At 35.8% G+C, this 25,444-nt stretch overlaps 1 protein-coding gene across 1 annotated transcript in view; it reads left to right on the top strand.

Annotated features, from left to right (window-relative positions):
- Positions 1–25,444, top strand: part of TLL1 (tolloid like 1) — a 192,425-nt gene that overhangs the window by 152,047 nt on the left and 14,934 nt on the right. Inside the window, exons 16-18 of the mRNA XM_072773841.1 lie at positions 2,415–2,595; positions 11,884–12,009; positions 14,672–14,799. Coding sequence (XP_072629942.1) covers positions 2,415–2,595; positions 11,884–12,009; positions 14,672–14,799 — 435 coding nt within the window. The remainder of the gene's footprint in view (positions 1–2,414; positions 2,596–11,883; positions 12,010–14,671; positions 14,800–25,444) is intronic.

The following is a 25,444-nucleotide window of genomic DNA, read 5'->3' on the forward strand; positions in this document are numbered from 1 at the left end:
TTTGTTTGGGCTTTCCTACTTTCTTTTCTAACTTCCATATTCTTTCTTCCAATGACTTCTTTTCTGTGCCTATTTTAAAATGAACATGATTTGAGACTTGTAAGTATGATAAAATTAACTCAAAAATTATTTTGTCTCTGATATTTATCTGTTGAACACTTTTAAAGAAGTGAGAAAACAGAAATATAATATGTCTTTGCTCCTGAGCAATAATTGTTGGTAATATGTGTGGATTTTATAGCATTATGTTGCCTTTGTATATGTATATTTGCCTCTTTTCCCCCTTTCTATTTTTCTTTATTTCTTTTTAATGACTTTCTCACTCTTAATTATGCCTATCAGAATCAAGTCACTTATGTGCATTTTTTTTTAGTGCTACTAATGGCTTTGAGGTAAAAAGAAGTTGTGACTTTTGTGTTTCCTTAAAGGAAATTAAAGTCTAAAATGTGACAAACTTATATATTTCAGAGAATTATACAATTTTAGAGCTCAGTGGACCTTTTGAGATCTTCCTTACATCATGTGTAAGTTTTATGATAGCAAAAACATGAATTTATATTTCTAATATACTCTGTCCACATGAAACATCATTTTCCTTTCATAATTACCTGAAATTTAGAGAAATATTGAAATGAAGAAAATATTTGTATAGGATTTTTAGAAAAGTTTTCATAGGAGAAGTCCTTTTTGAAAATGGCAATCTCCCTACCAGTTCTGTGATTTGACATGAACTTGGTGTTGAATGACTTCAACTCTCTCCGTTTTCCCTAAAGCAATTAGCTGTGGCAGGTACGACATTTTGATTCATGAGTTGAGAGATGTTACTAGGAAGGCTAGAAGTTTATGTTCAGGAGGAAGGAGGGTAGATGGTTTTAAGTAAATGGGTCATTGTGTTCTGAAAGCATTTTTCCCATGGTGGTGGTCTTTATTCCTAGAAGGATCCTTGACAAACTCTCTAACGTAGCCCAAGTTTCTTAAGCTTATTATGATGTTACTACGTGGAAGGCTGTTACAAAATTCTGCGCGTTTTGTGGTTTGATGTCTTAAATACTTAAAATAAAGGCATGAGCAGAAATGTGACTTAGAGAATACTGGGTTAAGTTAAAACTTCATTGTCTTATTTATTTACATTGATATCCAGAAGGAACGATGATGTCAAACAACTTTAACCTCGGTAACTTTCTCCCATCCCCTGTCAGAGTCCTTCTAAGCAGATATTGCTGTTGTAACCAGGTGGATAGAAGATTCAAAAAAAATTTTTTTCCTAACAACTTTTGCTTATCTATCACCGTATTAATATCACAAGAACCGTAATTTTAGTTGACAGATTGCAAAGTACAGATCAGGCCCCAGGGTTCAATCATATGCTTTGTTAAGCCTTGCTAATTACACCTTTATGTAATAAGGTCATTCACCCAAGAAGTATTATTTAGAATGTGCCCTGATGGAACTTCGGAGAAGTGTATTATGGAAACATCTGCTAGAGGTCGAAAATTGCTACGAATACCTGGCATTCACTTAGCTTCTTCCATTTTGGCGTTGTTAGTGCATTGCACATAAATCAGAATGTGCCTACTTCATTTTAGTGTGAATTCCTTTCTCATTCCACACATAGAATTTTTATTTGTTTGCAATCCTGTAGCGTAGCTCCAGATTAATTTTATAGTGCCTGACAACTCAAAGAAATTAAGAAATACCAATTTGTTTGATGATGAGTTTGAACGGCAGAGTATCCTTTTTATTGTATACCACAGTGTCTGTCTCCTTTGAAATTTCCTAAGGCTGCTCTTCCGATTAGAACAGTGTTCCTGGGAGGCAGCACCAGACCAAACCAGACTCTGCTCTTTTCTCTGAATTGCAACATACGATAAGTATAATTTTGGACAAGTCACATAGAAATATGTGAACCTCAGTTTTCTCATCTTTACAATTGAAAAGGACATTTCCATTATTAATGGTTCTTTCATAGACTACGTGTATCACTTTCATGTCACTATAGTCAGCATTAAATAAGACAATACATGACAAGTTCTTTCACGGTTCCTAGTGAAAATTTAAACACGAAAAAAAAATTTAAGCCAACAGATACTATTCTTCTTGTGACCGTCAGCACCACTGTCTCGACAAATATTCATCTCAATTCTCCTAAACTCTATTTCTTTGGAAAAGATATATGCTGTAAATATATATAAACAAGCACACATTGGTATTTACATCTCTTGGAGATATTCAGAGCAAAATTCTCTGATCTATTTTTTCATGCCATCTGCCTTATATTTGGACTCTTTCCCTAATTTTTTTCTTTACCTATTAATTTCAGTTTGACTATCATGAAAAAATATGATAAAATAATGATAAATGTCAGTCATCTGATATTTAAAATCTGGTGACTATAATAACCACGTCTTTTCTAGGTTTGCAAATATGATTATGTGGAGATTTGGAGTGGCCTTTCTTCTGAGTCTAAGTTGCATGGCAAATTTTGTGGTGCCGAAGTGCCTGAAGTGATCACATCTCAGTTCAACAATATGAGAATTGAATTCAGGTCTGACAATACTGTATCCAAGAAGGGCTTCAAAGCACATTTCTTCTCAGGTATCAGTATTCACATGATGCACGTGTGTATCACGGACTTTCAAGGTGGATTGGCTTTCATTGTTACCCACTCTTCATAGTTTTCTGTAGATGTAATTCAGAGGGACATAGAACGCATGCATGTTTATCCTAGGTTTAGCAATTTTTAATAGAATATTAATAATTGGGGGTCTGATGAAATATAGCTCTCAAACACTTAATAATCAAGTATTATAAAGGCTAATACAACAACAAAATTATTACTATCATGTTTTCATACAGTGACTTTATAAGTGCATGGGGATAATGATACCAGACTTCCAGACAGTGGCAGGCTTTTTCAAAATGATTTATCTTTTCCTTGGAATATCTGATCTTGTTTTAGCAACATATTTTTTATTCTTATTATCTAGCAAATATTTCTTATTCCTCCTATTATTATATTTTCATTTATGGTTAAGCTGATATTAAAATCCATACCTTGCCTCATCACTATAGAAAGAATTACAGTATGAAACCTACAAATATGGAAATTGCAATTTTACTAAAAACTATAGATTATCAGGTATATTAAACAGTGGACACTTCTTTTTGGAATTTAATATTTAGTTTAACCAACCCATTGTAAAATTTCCCTCATCTAGAGCTGAAATTTCATAAAACATCCCCCCAACTTTAAGGAAATATATGAAAGCACCAGGGAAATTCCTTTATTTTCCCAATTTTGGAATCATACCTACTTATAAAGATATTATTCTGAAACTTCAAAAAAGATAAAATTATAATAAGCCTTAGTATAGCAATCTGCCTTTCAGACTGGCAAGCAATTTAAAGCAAGTGAGTTCCAATTATATTTTAATATTAGGTAATTTGGATTGAGTTAATTCAAAGTCCATTTATTCCAATCCCCATGTGTTTAAAATTAATGAGATTTACAGTGCCCAGGGTTTGTTTGGGGTTTTCAGTGTAATTGAAGTTAATGGTTCACAAGCTCCATTGAGGTCCAAGTCATACACAGAAGTACATTCAAAATACAAGGGATCTTGGCTTTCGTATTCTCCTTGCTTTCCTTCCCCCAGATTTAATTGCCTTTTAAAAATTCTTCTCAGGCATTAATTTAAGACTTATGTGATTCAAAGTAGCATTTTAATGCTTTATTTTAATGAAAGCAAGACATTCTTAGACTTCACTGTTTTATAAACATCATGTGCTTTACAAATTGTAGGTGACCCAGTGGTTAGATATAAAAGTCCTTGTTTTAGAACCACCTAAATATTTATTTTAAAACTGAAATTATAAAGTGAGTACATTTTATCATAATATTAATAATATTCGGGATCCTTTTTACTTTACCATAGTCATACATTTTATTTCATATTTAGTTTTTAAAAAGCTACATGCTACATATACCAGTGGCTAAGTATGATTAAGTTTAGAGCTAGAACTCAGAATATTTAAAATTCACTGTCTGATATTATTGGTCAGGAAAAACTTCCCAAATTGTAAAGATGGATTGTGTCTTTAGAAATAGACTATTGAAATGTAAAAAAATGCTACTTTAACTCTTATAAAACAGATATGAAGGCACATAAAGATGCTGTTCTGCAGCACAGAGTCTTTATTCCTTCCTCTGGGCAGCTGTGCTTTGTAACGTTACCTGAGTACCTCGGTAGTACTTCAGCCCTTGGGAACTAAAATTTGCTATAAATCATATTCACTGATACAGATCATTTTAGGAAGTTGTATCTGTTTTGGGTATTTCTCAGTGCTATATTTTAAAAAGTGTAAATCACCTGGGTGACAGTGCTTCAGGCTGATTGAGGCTAGCCTAAATTGTTTGATGGAAAATGAGTAGTTAAGTAAATGGGACGAGTGTTCGTATGATAGCTACCATTTTGAGAATTTATTACGCAGGCATGCATCGTCTCTCTAATAATCAAAATAAGGGTATAGTATTCTCATTATTATATTCACTTGACAGACGAAGCAGCTGAGTAATTAAGTGAACTGCTTAGTGTCACAAAGCATTTAAAAACTAGTTTGTCTTGGTTTGTCTAAGAGCTGGTCATGCTCCTTGCAAATAGCATGTAACTGAACATATTTGTGACCTGAAAAACAACAGATATACTTTACACTTCTTTATTAGATTAATAATTTATAAGGTCCAAGATAATTAAGTGTAAACTTCCAGTGGCTTCTTTTTGATCCAGTGAAAAATATCAGCACTTTGTCAGATTCATATTTATAATACTGTGGTTCTGGATGAGTATTAGATCTATTTTATGTTTAATTTCCTGGGAGTTTCTGTTAGTGGGGAAGATGTTTGCTCAGGAAAGGGAAGATAAAAACAGTCTATTATGATAAAGAGCCGGTGGGGCACTAACAAGAGATGGCCACAAGTTCAGACTTAGTTTACCTGATGTCCTTATGATCATCACACAAAATTGTAATTTCTAACAAATCACCTATTTTAGTAGATAAGCTCTATTCACATTGAAGATGTTGTTTTTAAGGCCTAATAATGCTTTAAGTGTAATTATATATAATCACTTGTTCAAAGTCAAATAATTCATTAAATTTATTAGAAAACAGACATGTAGGGACGCCTGGGTGGCTCAGCAGTTGAGCGTCTGCCTTTGGCTCAGGGTGTGATTCTAGAGTCCCAGGATCGAGTCCCACGTCGGGCTCCCTGCATGGAGCCTGCTTCTCCCTCTGCCTGTGTCTCTGCCTCTCTCTCTTTTTGTCTCTCGTGAATAAATAAATAAAATCTTAAAAAAAAAAGTTAAAAAAATAGACATGTAAACCATGGGGATACGGTATTTCTCAAACAAAATTGAAGGATATTTTTGTTTTCTCAGGTTTACTCTTGGAGGATTTGATAAAATACATTACTGGGTTTATTGTGACAAACTCTTTAAAAAGAAATTTAACCTAGGAATCAAGAATTGTTACAACGATTATTCTAGTTGCCTCAGAAATCTCATTCTTGAGACACATTTTTAAGGAAATATTTCCAGATCTGGAAGAAGGATTTCAATATACTATTACAATGATAGAAATTCAAAACAACCCAATGGTATGACAAGAGGAAAATGGTAGATAAACTATAGCAAATACACTTTGTGGGCTTTTCTAGACCACAAGGATGGCTTACTGATTCTGTGATGTAAAAAGTCGTAGATGATGAAACATCAATGGAAATCTAGGTGTGAAACTATCTGCACACTGTGCATACAGCTAAGCGTGCGGTGGGAACAAATCAAAGTTGCCGTATGAAAATACCAAGAATGTTTGTGCTAAGGTGGGAAGATGGTGCATCATAGTTTTTCTCCAATTTCTCTGTTTTCAATTTAAATACAAAATATAATTTTAATTAATTAGGTTTTGAGCGGGGGCAGTGGGAGGGGCAGAGGAAGAGAGAGAGAGAGAGAAAATCTGAAGCAGGCTCTATGCTCAGTGCAGAGCCTGATGTGGGTCTTGATCCCACAACCCTGAGTCCAAATCAGAAGTCAGATGCTTAACCAACTGAGCCACCCAGGTGCGTCTAAAATAACTTTAGAAGAAAAACACATACCATATTGCTGTCACTCTAGGTATTTCTAGATTTGCGAACATTACCTAATAGACTTTAATCTTTGAGAGTGAAGAAATGTTTGAGTCATCTCTTTAGTTAATTAATTAATATAGATTAATAGAGGTTAATAATACAAGTATTTTGTGATAGGTTAAATTTTATAATCTTAACTTTATAGTTAGTTAATAATATTACCTTATTATAGATGGTCGAATGGATGTGTCACTGTGTTGTATATGTTAATCCAGAGATGTCTTATGAAGACTCAGTGTTAAATGCTTCTGTTTGTAATCCCTGTTCTAAAGATTTCAGAAGTGGTTGTGGATTTATCAAAACATGATGAGAAATATGACATGCTCAGCTGTTTTTTCCACAATCTTGTACCAGGAACAATTACCAAGGATTCAATCAAAAGAAGAAACAGTGTTTGATAATAAGTGATTTTTCCGTGTTATTTGGAAAGGAAAGTTATTCAAAAACTAACTCTAGTTTTCTAGCAGCTAAGTGATACATCAAGAAAAAAGACACAAGAAAATAGATTTCGATTTTTAACGTGTTACTGTGAAATCAAACTTTTATAGCGTCATTTCCAAATACAAGTATTTAATAAAACAATCACAGAGGTTCTAGTTCTCTTTGCACATAACTTCTCATTTTAAATAAACATTTTATGGACCTAAGAAATGGAATCAGAAGAATGACTCTAAGAGAACTTATTAGCAAAATAATGTTGAATTCCGTAACTTCCCTATTTACAAAAATAAGAAACCCTCACGATAAATTCTGATTTAAAATCTTAGCAATAACATAATAAAACCTTTCATTGAACATGAAACAATGCTATAGCTTGACCGTTGAGAGGTTCCTGTGTTACATCTACAGCAGGGAGTCCCCGAGGTCCGCTAAAAAAAAATCAGTGTCATGTACTGTACTGATTTTAGGATAGATTTAAAAAACAATATAATGAAGTAGTATGAAGGCAAATAAGGAAATTAAGGCAATCAAAGCAAAGCTATTCGGGCATGATATAAAATTATGTCTTTTGAGTCTTGTAGCTACATCGGAAACAGCGTAAGCATTTTCTAGAAGACAGTCTGGCCCAACAGTATATCACTCTGATTTTTTTTTTTTTTTTTGGACTGAATGAGATTTGTTTTTCCATTAACACTAATAACTTACTTTACGTGATAGTAAAATCAAACTTAATTTTGTACGGTGGTGCATTTGAATACAAGTATGCAAATCTGCACAGGTATACGTGATACCGCTTATGTATTTTAAGTGGTTAAGCAGTTACCTGGAGAAGTTAATCTGGAGAATAAACCTGATTTAAGAGCAGTGTCTCTCACGAATCTAGTGTCGAAGACCTAGCGACTTGCTCAGTGGCCAAAACAGAATAAGACCCGGCTTTCCTGACTTCCAGTTCATTTCTGTCTGTAACAAATGTAGGAGTCGGAAAAAATGATGTGTGTGATTGTTCTACCCCAAATTCAAGTGATTTCAGCAGACCTGCTCCTCATTTTACCCGCCTTTGATTGTGTGCGGTCACCCCGTTACCTCCTTCTCCTGTACACCCTCTCTCTAATGTAATGCTCGCAGATACCATTAGAAGAAATTCAGCCCCATATTATTCTAAGAAAACTGTAAGTGTTAATGTGATCGACTTCAAATAATTAAACAAAACTTTCCTGCGATTTTAACAAGTTTTCAATATTTCCATGTCTTGGAAAGAGCAAGTTGTCTTTGCCTAGCTCTCAGTAGAGTTCATGAGCGCTATTGGTTTTCTCAAACTTTTATTGAAATTCTAAAATCAGTAAGAATTAGAATTAGTAAGAATTCTAACTAATTCTTAGCATACAGGATGATATTAGTGTATTTGTGCTGTTTGGAAGAGGACTATTGTCAGTTCTGTGTTGAAACTCGCATGTGCCATGTATACGCGTGCACACGCATGGGAGTGTTTGTGTGCTCGTGTGCTTGCGGGGGAGTGAGTAAGTCTGCTTATTTTATCTTTCGTCCTTTCTTGTGCGTATATCTGCTCATATATGTTTCTGGTCTGGGGCTTGGACCCTTTACCTTTTTGTTTCCCACAGACAAGGAAGCTTTCTGCAAAGAGAAAATTTTTATTTTTGAGTCTTGCAAGAATTTGATACAGGTTGCCACTTCGGTTCCATCCAGTATGTATTATTCATAGCCTGATGGCTGCTGATAGTCTCAGACGTGCTCCGCAGGCCTCTGATGGGAAAACGCCACCTCCTTTTTTCCTAATAATGGACCTTTCCTTTATCTCACATGAAGGAATGGAAAGCAGATGTGTCCATTCTAAAGAAGGAGGCAAATTTCCATCTGCAGAGAAGAAAGGTTTTATTTCTACTCAGCAAAACATTTGTTTCTCTCACTCATAAAAACTACTTTAAAATTTTTGTGCCTCCAGTAGGAAAACACTGGAAAATTTCAAATGAGTTATTGGTAGAATTCTCGATTATTAAATTTATTATGCGGACATTCCAAGAAATATTTACAGCTGCATCCTTTTCCCTTCTCTCCTTTGGATTTTCATTGTTCAGAATATGTGCAGTCTGTATGTCCTAAGAGGAGAATGGGAAAGAAAGTGAAAACATAAGCATGTCTGCTACTAGCTTTTTTCCTCTAGTTTGATGACTTTCATTCATAAGAAGTCCGGAATATATTTGTGGACTTCATCTTTTGGGATGTTGCTATTTCTCATCAGCAGCTAATCAGAAATTGCATTGACTTAGTTAGAGTAGTTTATTTACTACTATTAAAACAGTACCTAAAATAGAACAAGCACTTAAAAAATAACTGCACTGTATTCATTACTCCCTAGATGACTTAAAATATTAATTTAAATAAAAAGCTTTCTTTGTCTGCATGATGTAAATTGTGTGCATAAGTATTCCAATGTTTACTGAAATTTTTCTCTTTTCATATAATTATTTGACACGTGGAGACACGTTTTTATATGCTACTTTGCTGGGCATGATAACTTTCCTCTGCTTCTTTTATTTATTTATTTATTTTTCCTCTGCTTTTAGTTGCTGTTTTGATTAGCCTAGTTTTGATTTTTAGCTAAACTTTAGGTTAATATATGCAGAGAATATACATATTCTAGTAGTGTCTTATGCTTACTTTTGATGTTTACATGACATTGATTATATTAGGCACTAGCAGATGTGGGGGTGAGGGCAGGAAACACCAATCAATGGGGAAAACAGTATTATGGATACTTAGTAATGACCATATAAAATCTTCTTCCTCTTGTTTTTCCTCTAAAGATTATTTTTCAATTATTAATTATTTTCCCCCAAACAACATAAAGATGAATAATTGGCTACAAATAACTACCATGCAACGTGATCTATTTCACTTTCAACTTTATTTCCCTTTAGTCACCATTACCACAGTTCTTGTGGTAATATTATGTTCTAGTATCATTCTATCATCTTATATTCTATCAAATCTAAAGCAAGTAATTCTTCCTAGAAACATAACCTAGTGACTTGAGATTTCTACTAAAGTTTTAAGTGTCCGAAATATCTCAGGTATTGGAGTTGTTTTTATTATAAAATAACTGTGGACTTAAAAATGCATGAATAATAGCTTGTGTTTATGTTTGCATTTTAACACTTTTATTTTGCTCATGAATAGCAAGCCAAACAGGTCCAGATAAAAAGAGGATTCCAGCAGTCCCTGCCCACCATTGGTTCTCTGAACACTTAATCTGTTTACCAGTCATTTTCTCTTAATTTGCTTACAGTTGTTAGATTTCCAGTGAACTCTCAAAAGTCTGATTGACCTATATAGTACAACTAAGGTTCAGCCTAGCAGGTGTTATTTTAAGAACATCAGACACTCATCATATAAACATTTTCATAGAAAATATGTAACTATTTCAGTGTGAGTAATTCTGGCACCAGAAATTTTAAATTGGTTATTTCCATTTAACAAAGAAAGTGTATTTCTACATCCACTCATGAGGTTCTATTTTTTTCGGAAGCATCTTAAATAAAGAGTCTCTGGAAAGTCACATTAAAATAATGAGTTTAAATCATGTACTGCCTGACTGTCTGAATTGGAAAATACAAGTGGCTGACACCTGCAAGGAAAGAAGTATGGCTTGCCATGCACCCGTTTTGCAGAAGTCATTCATAACTCACAAACTATAATTTTCACTATTGACACAATTAAGGGAAAGGGACTTTGAAATGATTATAAATTTTTCTAAAATTAATTACAGGGCTAACCCCGTATTAACTTATGATTTCTCCTGCATGTTGATGCTCTTTTAAAGAATCCTTTTCTTTTTTCCACTTTTATTTTGCTTAGGCTACCTGATAACTAATAATAAAAGTGTAGTCGAGGTGTTAAAGATAGATAGAGAACCCATGAATCACAGATGTATTGATTCTGATATATTCTTTAGAACTTTGGGACTGTCCGTATGCATTTGGAGCATTCTGTTATTGCCGATTCATGAATATTTCCCAGAAGCACTGTGCTCAATGTCATGTAATCAGTCTCCAAACGTGGAAAAATAGATGCATCCTTAAAAAATTATTATCAGATTCTTTTATAAAAATGTTTTTTTCTAAGCCCATTTCCATAGAGTGAATATTGATTTGATATAAAAAAGCAAAAATAGCTTTAGCTATCAGTGTGCCACCATGAGCTCACAAATTGTCACTAGAAAAATTAGTTGACAGTATAAATTTTGAATTCAGGCAACCTCTGATATGACTGTCATGTGTCCTTTTTGCTCTCTATGCTGTGGGAGTGATGAAAGTCTGAGTGATGTGTCATCATCTATGTGTGTCAGGAGCAATCTGCCAGTTTTGACTTTAATGGACAAGCCAGCCATGGAATGACAGCTGAGTGACATAGTTCGGTGGCTGATGCTTCTCACTGATTGACTGCCTGCTAATCTAGTTTGGCTTTTTTCCCTGTAGTGAATTTGTTGGCTATTTCTTAGAGCTCATATTTCCTATTCTAACTCTTATTTCTAGCACACTAAAAGCCTTTTCAGGGAATTACTTATTAATAAACTAGTCTGCAGGAGTAGATTTGTTTCAAATATATAAATTAACTTGCTTCTTTAGGATAATCTAATGATGCCTTTTTCTGTCTTGGGCTGTTATGAAGGGCCCAGATTCATCAACGCTGACCATAACAGCAAAGTTAACAACAAAAGCAACAACAACAACAAAAAAATCAACAGAAGTAGTTATACTGAGTGATTTTTTTTTTAAGTGATTATATACAAATTTTGGAACCTTGTTTAGCCTCCGTCTATACACCATGGCTAATGTATTGAAGGATTGCCCTCTTCTTAAATGCTAGTTCCCTCATTTATTCAAAATACTCACAATTTTAAATTTATTTTTTTAAAATTGGCAATAAATGTTTAGGATTAGTTGGAAAAAGATTCATTCATTTCCTGGCTCCTACTAAAACTCCCACTCCAGCATAGGAGTGAAGGAGGTCAGAAGTTGTCATCCTAGAGCCGATCATCTTAGAAACTCATGGTACAAGGCTCCAAGCTAAACAAGGAGTGGGTAAAACTAAGACACTATAAATTTTGGGGGTTTTGTTGGGAACAAAGAAAGCTGTGACTTAGTTTACCCTTGGTCAGTGTTAACCACACCTAAAAGACTCCTCCTTTGATGCCCTTTGTGTTTAAAGCTACTTACTAAACTGTGGGGTTATCTTTTTGCTAGACAAAGATGAATGCTCTAAGGATAATGGCGGGTGTCAACATGAGTGTGTCAACACAATGGGAAGCTACATGTGTCAGTGCCGTAACGGATTTGTGCTGCATGAAAATAAACATGACTGCAAGGAAGGTATGAAAGGAATGTTCTTTTCTTGACAACATCTAGAATTGCATGGAGTTTGGGTAAAGCTCTGCTTCCAAGTAGGGTTAATCATATCAATGAGTGATATCATTGCTGACTATTCAAATGTCAAAAAGTAAAATATGTGCAGTGTTCAGAGATCCAAGGCATACCATTGGAAGCCTCCTAATACCTAAAGGTTTGGCACTTCACACATGGGTGGCATTAGAATAACTTTGTGTAACAGACATCGAAGCGGCTATAAGGCCATCTGGCAGCTAGAAAAGCACCCAGGTCCTTGTAGAACAGACCTTATAACATTCTCCATATTTAAACTTGACTTCTGCTAAATGTTTTGCATTTGGTTTAATTTCCCTCCGCAGAATATCTCGTGTATGTGCTATATGAGGAATGGCACTTTAAATACCAAGAGTATCAAACTCAAATGCCTACCAGAGGAAAGACATTTGAAAATGGTAGATACTGTGCCATTTAAAGTTTTAAGTCATGGGTTTGGCCAAAAAAAAAAAAAAGAAAAAAAATCATTTTAATAGCACAATGATAGTTATCAGCTTTGGGGCCCAAAGGCCTTACAATATTCTGATTTTATAAAAACAGTTATCTTTATCTTCTTAGCCAGTATGAGCTAGATGGGAGCAAGAAATAGTGACTCAATTTTTATTTCATCCTTTGAGGGTTTTGCTCCTGAATTCTCTACTTAAATTGGATTTATGCCCATTTTGAAAGAATTATTATGGCAGATTTTATAACTTTAGTTATTAGCACATGTATATTGGTAGGTCCCTGGCTAGAATCATAGTTAGATAGAAGCTCTTTGTATGAACATTGGAATAGTACAGGATATCCTGAGCTGACCCTTGTTCCATTCAGTTCCTTTCAAATATTGTCACATGTCAGGGTTTTTTTTTTTCCTATTTTTTCATTGAGCCAGTGGTATTGCCCAGAATCATATGCAAAGAGGATCCCCCCACCCCCACCTTTTTACTTTCTTATATGAGGATAAACCTGTGAGGACTCTGATACTTGTAACTTAGTATTCTATTAAATTAACAGGCTGGGGAATAGTCTGGTTATTTTACAGTTATGGAAGATAATTCAGAGAAAAAAAGAGACAGTTTTTGCAAAGTATGCATGTATCCTGTGGCTCACAAGTGACAAATAGATAGATACCTCAATTCTCTGTTTATTACAGTAAACATTTTCAAGAAAGGATTTCACAGGAAACTTGCTTTTAGGTAGAACAATATTTAGGTGTCCCTAATAAAGCTCATTTTTATTGCCAGTAAAGGGTTTGGATTTTCTTTTAACTCTGTTATGGAATGGACACCTCCTACAATTTAGCAGTGAGCCTCTTGGCTTTATCTTATAGGTTATTTCCGGATCCTGGAGGCTCCATATTTCATATTGCAAAGCAAGGACAGGGATAATGGAACTTAGAAGACCCCTAGGATCTAGAATCTAAGACTTGCTACATGATCCTATGTTATTTGAAAGGAACTGAATTTCTTCTCTTTTTTTGTATTCCTATGTTAAGAGTCCAAATCTCCCTATGGAAACCTATCATGATTAAGAGAAAGATCTAGTAGTAAGGAATGCAACAACAGCATATTTATGTTGGGCGTTGTACTCTTATCACATAGCCGTGCAGCCAAACAGGTGTTTTGTCTGCATAGGAAAGAATTGCTCCAAAGAGATTTCTTGGAAGATTTCAAAGAATTAATTGTGTTTTAGGAGGGATATCTCATACACAACAAATAATTCCCAGTCTACATTAGTATGTGTAGGGTGATGCTTCATGAGTTACAGAGAATGGACAGAACCTGAGGATATTAAATATTTTTTTGATATTAAACATTTTTGAAGTTTTATGTTAACAATGTGGAGTAGTTTCCTTTAAGGTAAGGCCATTTTAATTGTGAAAAAACCTAAATTTCCTATTTAGGAAAGTAAAATAATTAAAATAAAATAATTTTTGAGTAAAATAATTTTTGAAATTAGTTCAGAAGCTATTTCCATGGCTAGTAGCTATTCACTTATTTTTCTCTTTAGTGCTGCACTTCACTTTGATAAAATTAGGATTAATTTACTTCAGCAGCTAAAATTATAGTGTAGGTATTCAAGTGTTTACTTTTACTAAGGGTGAGAGAAAATGTAAATACATGATCCATAAAGTGGCTGAATGGTGTTAATTAGCTGTAAATGATGTTTCTGCTAATGAAAAAATAGGAATTGAAAAAGGCATAATCCATTGATTTTAATTTGTGGCATTGCATTAAATATTTTTCAGGTGCCAAGTGTTGATATCCTTCATTGTCAATACATGTTGCTCTGTTAAAATCTGAGCTTTCAGATCCAGCGACTTAAAATAGTTCATTTTCTTTTAGGCATTTATCTAACTCATTGTAAACACTTAATTTCATGTAACCAAGAAAACAAACATTGCCTGATTATGATCAGCAACATGTTTGCCAAAGCAGATGACTCTGATAACAGACTAGGGTGGTGATTAGTTAGTATTCAGGGAAATCTTTCAGCAGTGTAGGGGGTAAATAGGCTACTTTCCTTTTTTTTTTTTTTTTTTTTTTTTTTTTTGCTAAATCAGTCTTGGGCTAGATTTGCACACTGATTGATATTATTGTCATTGGCACAGCTGAGTGTGAACAGAAGATCCACAGTCCAAGTGGCTTTATCACCAGTCCCAACTGGCCAGACAAGTACCCGAGCAGGAAGGAATGCACATGGGAAATCAGTGCCACTCCTGGCCATCGAATCAAATTAGTAAGTGAGCTCGTCCTTCTTCTATTAAACTGACTGCCCATGTCTTTTCTCAGCCAGCACGTAGAAAAAAATGAATGTTTATTTAATTGAATTGAATTAGTGGGCAGCTGGAAAAGATTTCCTTTCTTATGCTTTCCTACTTACACTGAACAAATCCCTGACTTCCTAGATCGAGATGACGGTAACGGCAGCCATGTAGTTCTCATAGGGTGTTCGTATCCTGGGTGCTTTCAAAGGCACTATCAAAGCTACTGCAAAACAGGAGGCTCTACTTCCTAACATGTTATTGTTCATCATGTTTCCAAATGGGAAAAATAAAGGAAGGGACAAAAAATCATCAGAAATTCGGCAAGAAAGAATTAAAATGACTATTTACATAGCATAGTACTGGTTGTGTCAATTCTATATACCTCATGTACAAAGCATATACGTTTTTTAGAAAACTAATTTTGTCTTATAACCACAAGTCATTTTTGCATAACATAGTTGCCTCTTTTAGATGGATCCTGATATCCTCAGATTTCCTCCAAATTCCAATATGAATGTAATGTTTGTCCTTCCTCCTGTATTCTTTGTAATGCATTCTGTTCTGATCATCTGATAATATATATTAAGTTTCATTTCAGGCTTCAGAGTACTTGCAGCATGTAATATACAGAAATCATCATAAGAATATAGAAATTTTGGCAATTTCCCATAGCATGTTATTGTTAGAAGCAGGAGAGAATGCCAGCCAGCAATGCTCAGAACAGTCTGGTGGCACCATAATAAAGGACAAAACGTTGTCCTGAGAATGAGATTACCAGTCAATGTGTAGTAGCTTACTGGACCAGCCCAGCCATAAGGTTAATTTTAAAACTTTGTTTTTAACCTTTCTTTTCAGGGAACTTAGTAGGGGAAGGGGGGAGAAGCATTACGTATACATGGCATTATAACAATGACATTAGAGGAAGTCACCAAGACATTCATAGCCATCGTATGGAGTTTCATGCAGTCACTGTATTTGTAAAATATCAGTAAATGACTTTCCAAATAGAGACATCAATTTATTGAAGCCATTCTTTGGAAAGATGCTCAATAATTAGATGACGGCATTGTGGGAACATGATTAGTTGCCAGTCCTGTCCAAGGTCCTGATTGAGAGGACCATCCTGAAGCTCATGGCTTTTCAGCAGTGCAGTTAGCTAATGAAGGACTTGGGAAAATAGATTTTCTGAAGACATTGTTTTTTGTAGATCCACATTTTGTCTGCTATTACATTCCTTGTGTCTAAAGACAGATTCCTCTTATATTTTGTGTAGCTTATGTCGGTGCAGTATCACTTTTTAAAGATATTTTCATTGGGTATAGAATTCTAGGATGACAATTTTATTTTCTTGTCTATATTTTAAACTGACTTCATTATTTTCTGGCTTTATTGGTTTCTCATAAGCCTTAAAACTCTTGTATTTATTCCTTTTTTTCTTATTGGTATCTTCAACATTTTTTTATCAGCAGTTTGAATATAATGTATCTAGGGGTGTGTGTGTGTGTGTGTGTGTGTGCATGTGTATTTAGAAATTTTATGGGATTTATTCTTCTCAAAATTCTCTGAATTTCCTCCATCTGTATTGTGGTATTGTGATATTATTAGGAACTTCTGAAAATTCTCTACCATTATTTCTTCGCAAAGTTCTTTTTTACTATTGTCAATCCTTTCCTTCTGGGATCATACGTATGCTAGATTGTTTTATATTATACCATAATTCTTGTTGCTCTATTAATTTTTTGTCACTCTTTTTGAGTGTGAGTTGAATAATTTCTATGGACCTATCTTCAATTTCAGTGATTGTTTCTCTGGCTGTCTTGAGTCTCCTGATGAGCTTGTTAATACATTCTTCATCCCCCTTACCATGCTTTTTTATTTTATTTTATTTTTTTATTTTTTTTACCATGCTTTTTTATTTCTAGCATTTTTATTTGACTCATTATTATAGCTTCCATGTTTATTAGTTTACCTGGGTTGCCATAACAAAATACCATAGACTGAGTGGCTTAGACAACAAAAAAATTATTTTCTTACAGTTTTGGAGACTAGAAGTTCAAGATCAAGGTGCTGTCAGGGTTGGTGTATGGTAACACCTCACCTCCTGGCTTGTGGATGGCCACTTGGTTGCTGTATCCTCGCATGGCTTTTCTTCTGTGTGTGCACTTTTCTTCTAGTGTCTCCTCATCTTCTTATAAGGACACTAGCCCTATGGGACTAGTCACCTATATGACCTCATTTAATTTTAATTACCTCCCTTAAAACCCTAGCCCCACATACATTCAGACTGTGGGTTAGAGATTCAATGTCTGAATTTTGGGGAATACAATTCAATCCACAACATCATCTCTTTGCTAAAATTTCATACATGATTGCATATTGTCTATATTTTTACTGGAGTTTATTTTTTTTAAATTCAATTTAGTTAACATATAGTGTATTATTAGTTTCAGGGGTACAATTTAATGACCTGTCAATTGCATAAAAACACTCAGTGCTCATTAGATCAAGTGCCCTCCTTAATGCCCATCATCCAGTTACACCATCCCCCTACCACTGTCTCTCCAGCAACCCTCAGCTTGTTCCCTATAGTTGAGTCTCTTATGGTTTGTCTCTCTCTTTCTGTTTTTATCTTATTTTATTTTTCTTTCCCTTCCACTATCTCCACCAGTTTTGTTTCTTAAATTTCACATATGAGTGAAATCATATGGTATTTATCTATCTCTGACTGATTTATTTCGCTTGGCATAATACCCTCTAGTTCCATCCATGTCATTGCAAATGGCAAGATTTCATTCTTTTTAATGGCTGAGTTATATTCCATTATATATATGCCACATCTTCTCATCCACTCATCCATTGATTGATATCTGACCTCTTCCCACAGTTTGGCTATTGTGGACATTACTGCTGTAAACATTGGGATGTAGTTGCCCTTTCAGATCACTGTGTTTATATCATTTGGATAAATACCTAGTAGTGCAATTGCTGAGTCATAGAGTATCTCTATTTTTAACTTTTTGATGAACCTTCATACTGTTTTCCAGAGTGGCGGCACCAGTTTGCATTCCCACCAACAGTGTAAGAGGGTCCCCTTTCTCTCCATCCTTTCCAGCATCTGTTGTTAATTTTAGCCATTCTCACTGGTGTGAGGTGGAATCTCACTGCAGTTTTGATTTGTATTTCCCTGATGCCGAGTGATGCTGAGCATATTTTCATGTGTTTGCTGCCCATTTGTATGTCTTCTTTGGATAAATGCCCATTCATGTCTTCTGTCCATTTCTTAATTGCATTGTTTTTTATTTATTTATTTTTTTTGGTGTTAATTTGGTAAGTTCTTTATAGATTGTAGATACTAGCCCTTTATCTATTATGTCATTTGCAAATATCTTCTTCCATTCTGTAGGTTACCTTTTAGTTGTGTTGATTTTTTCCTTTGCTGTACAAAAGCTTTTCATCCTGATGAAGTCCCAGTAGTTCATTTTTGCTTTTGTTTTCTTGTCTCTGGAGATGTGTCTAGCAAGAAGTTGCTGTGGCAGAGGTCAAAAAGTTTGCTGCCTATGTTCTCCTCCAGGATTTCGATAGATTCCTGTCTCATATTTAGGTCTTTATACATTTTGGATTTATTTTTGTTTATGGTATAGGAAAGCGGTCCTTTACTAGCATCTTTAGCATATTAATTATAGTTACTTTATTTTTTAAAAAAGAGTGTGTGAGCAGGGGGGAGTGGTGGAGACAGAGGGAGAGAGAGAATCTTAAGCAGATTCCATGCACAGCGGGGAGCTCAACGTGGGGCTTGATCTCAGGACCCTGAGATCATGACCTGAGCTGAATCAAACATCAGATGCTTTATCGACTGAGTCACCCAGGCACTCAAATCATAATTACTTTAAGTTCCATCTCATAATTTAAACATACCGGTCATGTCTGAGTCTGTTCTGTTGCTTATTTTCTGTCTTAGTAGAATGTTTTGTTTTTGTTTTTGTTTTTCTTACCTTTTCGAGTATCATGTAATTTCTTACTAAATACCAAACATTATGTGAATAATAGTAGAGATTTTATGTCTGGAAGTGGACACATCTCTTCTGAGACTATCAGCACATGTGTGTGTATATGGGAATGGATGTTGTTGAAGAAATATCTAGTTAATAAATAAGGGTTTGGGTTTTCTTGTTCTTCTGATGACCGTCAGTGGACCATTGGCCTTGAATTCCTTTTTCTTAAATTGGAGGCTGGGATTTCAGATTCACTTCACAATGTTTCTACTTTAGCTTCCCTGTTCTCTGCCATGAGTTATTTCCCTCTTCACACTGCAATTCTTGTTGCTTGGTGCTTGCTGCTTTGTTTGCGAGGATGGGTTCACTACTGTTTTAGTACAGCTTCCACCTTAGACAGGCCCTGATTGTTTGGATTTTAGAGGTGACCTTTCTCAGTGTCCTGTGTATCCCTCCTGTGACAAGAAACTCCATCTTATATCTCCAGTTGGTCTTCTATGAGAGTTTCTTGTCCCTTCCATGGTAGTAGCTGGCCTCTACTGTTATTGCTGTAGGAACTTGAGACCAGTACTTCCCCGAAGGGAACAGTGGTTTGATGTGGGGTTTTGTTGTTGCTGTTTGCCTTTCACGGCGGGTCTGTGTCCTTGTCCTAGTGGTGACAGGATTTTCTTTCTCTCTCCCAGAGGCTTATGGTTTTTTTTCCAGAGAAACGTTGGATCAGGGCTTCATATTTTTCTCATAGCAGTGACCACTTGATTCCTCCACAAGTCTGCAACACTGAGGAGGGCACTTCCTTGGCCTTCTCCTGCTCTGATCACAATTTTTCTTATGAGCAGGAGATTGGGGTCCATAGAGGAGAGATTGCAAGTGGGTGCTTCACAAGTTGCAAGCTTTAATTTTCATGCAAATATTCCACTTGAAGGTCAGGACATAAAGCATGTCTATCAACAGTGGTCATGCTTGTTAGAATCCTAAGAAGGAAATTCTCAGAAAGAAAACAAACACATTAGGCAAATATTGATCTTTACTTGTTTGACTTTGTGATCCTTGTGGAAGTACTTACAGTCTAAGCCCTCAGCTTTTTCAAATGTTAGCATCCATCAGAATTATCTGGAAGGCTTATTAAAACACACATTAGTGCACCCCAAAGTTTCCATATTGAAACATAATACTGATCCCCACTCTCTTATCCCATTAATCACATTCATATAAAAGCTGACTCACAATACACTCTAAGAGTTAGGACCACTAGAAAGTGTGTCATAACATTAGCTACCAGCTTCAAGTGATATTTGAGTTCTATATTTTTAAAATTCTTTCCATTTCAATGTTGTTATTTGGATCTATTATTATTGTCTCCCTGCTTGTTATATAACTGTTGACTAATCTTATCTACTTTAAAATTGAAATCAATATCTATAGCAGATATCACCAATGGACATTTGGCCAACCCTGTTTGTAATTCCAATTCAAACCATTGAGTCACTTTCCTATGTAGTTAGACATTTATTATATAGGAAATTTTATCAAAAAGATACATTGTTCAAGATAAATGCATTTTGCCTGGTTTCTTTAAGATCCTTAATCTTCATGGAAACACTTGAACCCAAACTGAATTTGGAAAATGGATTCCAAGGAAACTTGGGATATTATTAATCTTTTAATGGCCTGGCCAAGAGCTGCTGATAGATACTTAGTTACAAGCTAGTCTCTATGGGCCAGGGCCAAGAGAAAAAGCAAAGAAAACGTTTGTTCTCTCTGTACACCATGGAGCTTTCATTGCAACTCATTAATTGTTTGGTTTTTTAAAAGATTTTATTTATTTTTTCATGAGAGACAGAGAGAGAGAGAGAGAGAGAGAGAGAGGCAGAGACACAGGCAGAGGGAGAAGCAAGCTCCATGCAGGGAGCCCGATGTGGGACTCGATCCTGGGTCTCCAAGATCACGCCCTGGGCTGAAGGCGGCACTAAACCCCTGAGCCACCTGGGCTGCCCATCAATTCATTTATTGTTACCCCTCTTTACACAGGTTGCATGGAAAAATAAGGGAACATTTCTAAATATTTCACCTATTCATATTAAAGCAAAGGAAAGGAAATTGTTTCTAAAGACAATTTCATAAGCTTTAAAGAAAAGTACCTTGTTTGTGAATTTTAAGAAGCTTACTGTTCTTTTTACACAAATGTTCCTTTAACTTGATACAGAATTATGTTGGGTGACATGAAAGTAGTGGTTTGTGGGTTAAACAAGTCTCTCACTATGTCTTGGATAGCCATATTTTAGTTAATTTGGTTTATTTGTAGGACTACAAATATCATGGTTATTTATACAACGTTACAATTATGTAGGTAAATGACTTAAAATAAAATTCAGTGTCCTTTGAGAGATATGAGCATTTTTGTGCATAGCATTTACTTATCATCAGCATATTCGGTTCACAGTCCGACTATCCATATCTTATGTATATTATTGTGCCATAATATAAAGCTTGAACTATAAATAGTGGTCATTTTGTTGCAGATTTTCAGAAATTTAGACTTTTGGCAGTATAATGCGACTATTCTTTTTTTATGCACTGATTTACTTATCTATTGCTTCATAATAAACTAACCCAAAACCTCATGACTTAAAACAAGCACCATTTTGTTATATCCTATGGTTTGGGGAGAGGGGGGAGGTCATGATTTAAGTAGTGCTTCCCCTGTCAATTCTTCTGTTGCCCGTGGTATCGATTGAGTTCAGTTAGGTGATAGTCACCTGGGTTTGGTCTGGTTTGGAGGGTCAAGGTGGCTTTTTAATAGTATGTCTGTCATCTTGGTGGAGAGGGCTGGAAGGTAGTCTCAGCAGGACAACCAGAGCACCTACATGTGACCATTCCAGTACAGTAGCCTCAGAACCATACTCTTCCCATGGTAGTACTGGGTCCCCTATGAGAGCATTTCGAGAGGCCCAGGAAGGTGCCACAGAAGCCCCTGAACATTACCTCTTCACACCCTGTCGGTTAAGGAAATTACCAAGGCTGGCCAGGATTCAAGGGGAAGAGAATTAGGCCTTATCTCTGAATGGGGACAGTAGCAGAGAATATGCAGCCATCTTTAATCCCACACATGCATTTCAGTAGATGTGTAAATGTGCACATATTTTCTGAAAGTAAAGGTAACACCAGTGAGTTACTGCTTATACTCTCCTGACAGATTTGCTCAGGGTAAAGTCCAGAACGTGTAACCAGAATACGATTGGGTTGTAGTATGCCTACCTGATAGACAAGCAGGAGATCTTAAAAGGTGATTAAAAAAAAAAAATGACATGGTCAATACTGTCCTGTAACATGAAAACAACAATTTGAACATCGTAGTAGCTTAAATTATGTCTATGTTACATAATAAACATCTTTATCCCTAGATCTTGAATTTACTATCATAAAGCTAAATATAAAAATGACATATTTATGTATTTATAAATGATTATATCAGTTCTTGAAGATTTTTTGTATATTTTTTCATGTACTATTGTGGTGCGTGCTCTGATCTTTGTAAAACCTTGGAATACTGTCTTCACATAAATGTAGCAAGCTCGAGCGCTGGGATCCAGAGAGCCTGGAGTGTGTCCTTTAAAAAGGGCCTGTTCTAAAATAGGAGGTCTCTTATATGTAGTTCCACAAATAAAAATATAAATGTTCTCGAGGTTTCCATTTCTTAAGAGTCTTCTCCAAATAATAAAGTGCAGCTTGACTGGGCCCATCTTCTACCTCACAAGACTGTGCTTGGACTAAACTAATGTGATTATAGTGCCTGATGGTCTCCAAGTGGTATCATGTGTATTATCTCAAGTTAGTATCACAGCTGACACTTAAACATAAGGAAGCTGTCCTAGGCAGGTCAGGTAAGTTGGCAAGTTTATAAAGCTGGTCGGAGTCTAAGAATCTTCAAGCCCAAGATTCTCTCTCTACATTTTACTTATTTTTTTTTTATTTTAACATCCTGCATCCATAATTACTATGTATGTGCACATATATAGTAATTTAAATGGAAATATTAATAAGACAAAGATACAGCGATTAAGTAAAATAAATACCCAAAAGAGAAATATGGAGGGATTAGGAACATAGATCTGGAACTCAGAGTGACTTTTGTCTAAACCTAAGTAGCCACGTTATCTTGAGAAAGATGCTAATCTTTTTAAGTCTCAATTTCTACATTTGGAAATCGGAGCAAATACCTACTTAGGACTTTTCTGTGTGCATTAAATGAACTTGCAGATAAAGTGTTTGGCATGATGTCTTACTAAAAGCCAATACACATCGATACATGATATCCAAATAGTAAGTATAATTGTGGCAATGATTAATAATAATCATATACCATTTTATTGGATAATCCAACCATGATCAAGTTTTTGTGTAGCCTTATGAATTTGAAATTCAATGCTGACAACTAAAGATGTAGCTAATGATTGCTTGTCAGAAACTTTTTTTTAAAAGGCCAGATAGGAAATATTATAGACCGTGTCGACTATGTGACCTGCGTTGCAGCAATTTCATTGTGCTGCTCTATGTGAGAACATCCACAGACAATGCACAAATGAGTGCGTATGGTTGTGTTCCAGTAAAGGTTTTATTTATTTTTATTTTTATTTTTTTTTCCAGTAAAGGTTTAATTAAAAACAGCCTGAGGGCCAGACTTGGCCTGTAGGATTGAGTTAGTTAAGAGGGTCAGGGCAAAAGAGTCTGAAATCATGGAGTCCTAAGTGTTGGTGATCATTTTCCCTGAAATCAGTATGAAAACACTTAGCTCTTACTTTTTGTAGTAGACGGAATAATGTTCCTCACCAGCCCCCAAAGATGTCCCTGCCCCCGTCCCCAGAATCTATGCACATGTTACCTTACGTGGCAAAAGGAGCTGTGGTTAAATTAAGGATCCTGAAATGGAGAGATTCTCCTGACTTATCTGGGTGGGCTTGATGTGGTCACAGGGGTGTTTATGGGGAGGAAGCAGGAGACCAGACAGGAGAGAAGATGCTATACTCTTGGTTCTGAAGATGGAGCAAAGGGACAGAGCCAAGGAATGAGGGCGGCCTCTAGAAGACGGGCGAAATGCAGAGAAACAGGTCCTGCCTTCCTCTGGAAGATCCAGGGCTGCCCACCCATCTTAGACTTCTCACGGCCATCCGAGCTCTAGGAGAGTAAATGTGCGTCATCTAAGCCACTAAACCCACGGTCATTGCTCCAGCGGCAATAGGAAAGGACACGTTTGCTCTGGTTCTCTGTGTTCGTGCGTCTTGAGTTATGAGATTCTGTGTTGACAGCTTTAAAGTAGAAAGAAACCTTGGTTGAAAGATATTTGTAGGGTGAAAGTCTTCTTATTAGAAAAGAGATGGGGCGCCTGGGTGGCTCAGTGGTGGAGGTCGTGATCCAGGTCCTGGGATTGAGTCTCGCGTCAGGTCTGCTTATGTCTGCCTATGTCTCTGCCTCTCTCTCTCTGTCTCATGAATAAATAAATAAAATCTTTTAAAAATTAAAAAAAAAAAAAGAAAAGAGATAAAGTTCTGAACAAATAAGGACAAGGATCTATTTTACTCCTGGCTTCATCTGTCTTGGTTTTGAGTGACGCAACAGACTATTAAATTTTGGGTATTTTTTAAAATATTTTTTAATATATTAAAGCATTAAACACAACAACAACAACAACAACAACAACAAAAAAAAAAACAGAAAAACAAAGCAGGAACAAAGTTCCAGGCATAGGGGCATCCAGCAATAGGCTAATATTATGTCATGTTTATCTGATTTGTCATTTCCTGGAGGTTTGCTAAATTATATAGTTGCAATTTATAGCTTCATATATGGGATATTTAGAAAACAAAAACATCTACAAATGTTGCATAATTCTCCACCATCAATCCAGAAAAACTGTATTTGGTTGCAGCTTTAGAGGGCTTATGGGACAGAAAAGATCTTTTGAATCAGAAGGCCGGGGTTGGTATTCCACTCCACCATGCTCCCCTGGGGCCTCTGATCCTTCCAGTATCTTGTGGGAAAACCAATGTTAGCTCTTATCGAAGACAGGGAAAGGCCACGGATGGCCGGGACCGGGGGGCTCCGAGCCTATCTCACGGCTGCTCAAATTGCATCTTACTTTTAATGGTCACCTTGGCTAAATTTTATTTCTGCGTTAAATGCTGTCATTCTATTTTCTTGTCCTTTGTGAATATATGTGGCGACTCCAAATGGCCTCATCCTTTAGCCAGTGCCTGCGTTTTCAACAAAAGCAGATGTTCACCTGAGGCTGCGTACGCAGGCCTGGCTGGGGGCCAGCTAGGTAGATTAGGCTTGCCTGGGTGTTCCAGAAACACACAGTTATTCTTTCCACAGCCTCAAACGAGAATTCAATTTTATTTCTTTTGAACGGAACTCCTTAATCTTAGTTTGCCTTGTGGGAAATGAATTAGTTACTTGTGACTAGAGCTTACGATTAATTGCTCTCTGTTTTTTTTTTTTTTTTTTTTCTTTTTAAAGCCTAGATTAGTAACCTTAAAATCATAGACACAGACACATAGACGTTCATGGCTCAGCACGTGTCATAAAATAAAGTAGTAAATTGTGTATCTCACTGTATCTCTGGGAATTC

Source organism: Canis lupus, chromosome 13 (genome assembly GCF_048164855.1).
Source record: "Canis lupus baileyi chromosome 13, mCanLup2.hap1, whole genome shotgun sequence".
Lineage (NCBI taxonomy): Eukaryota > Metazoa > Chordata > Mammalia > Carnivora > Canidae > Canis > Canis lupus.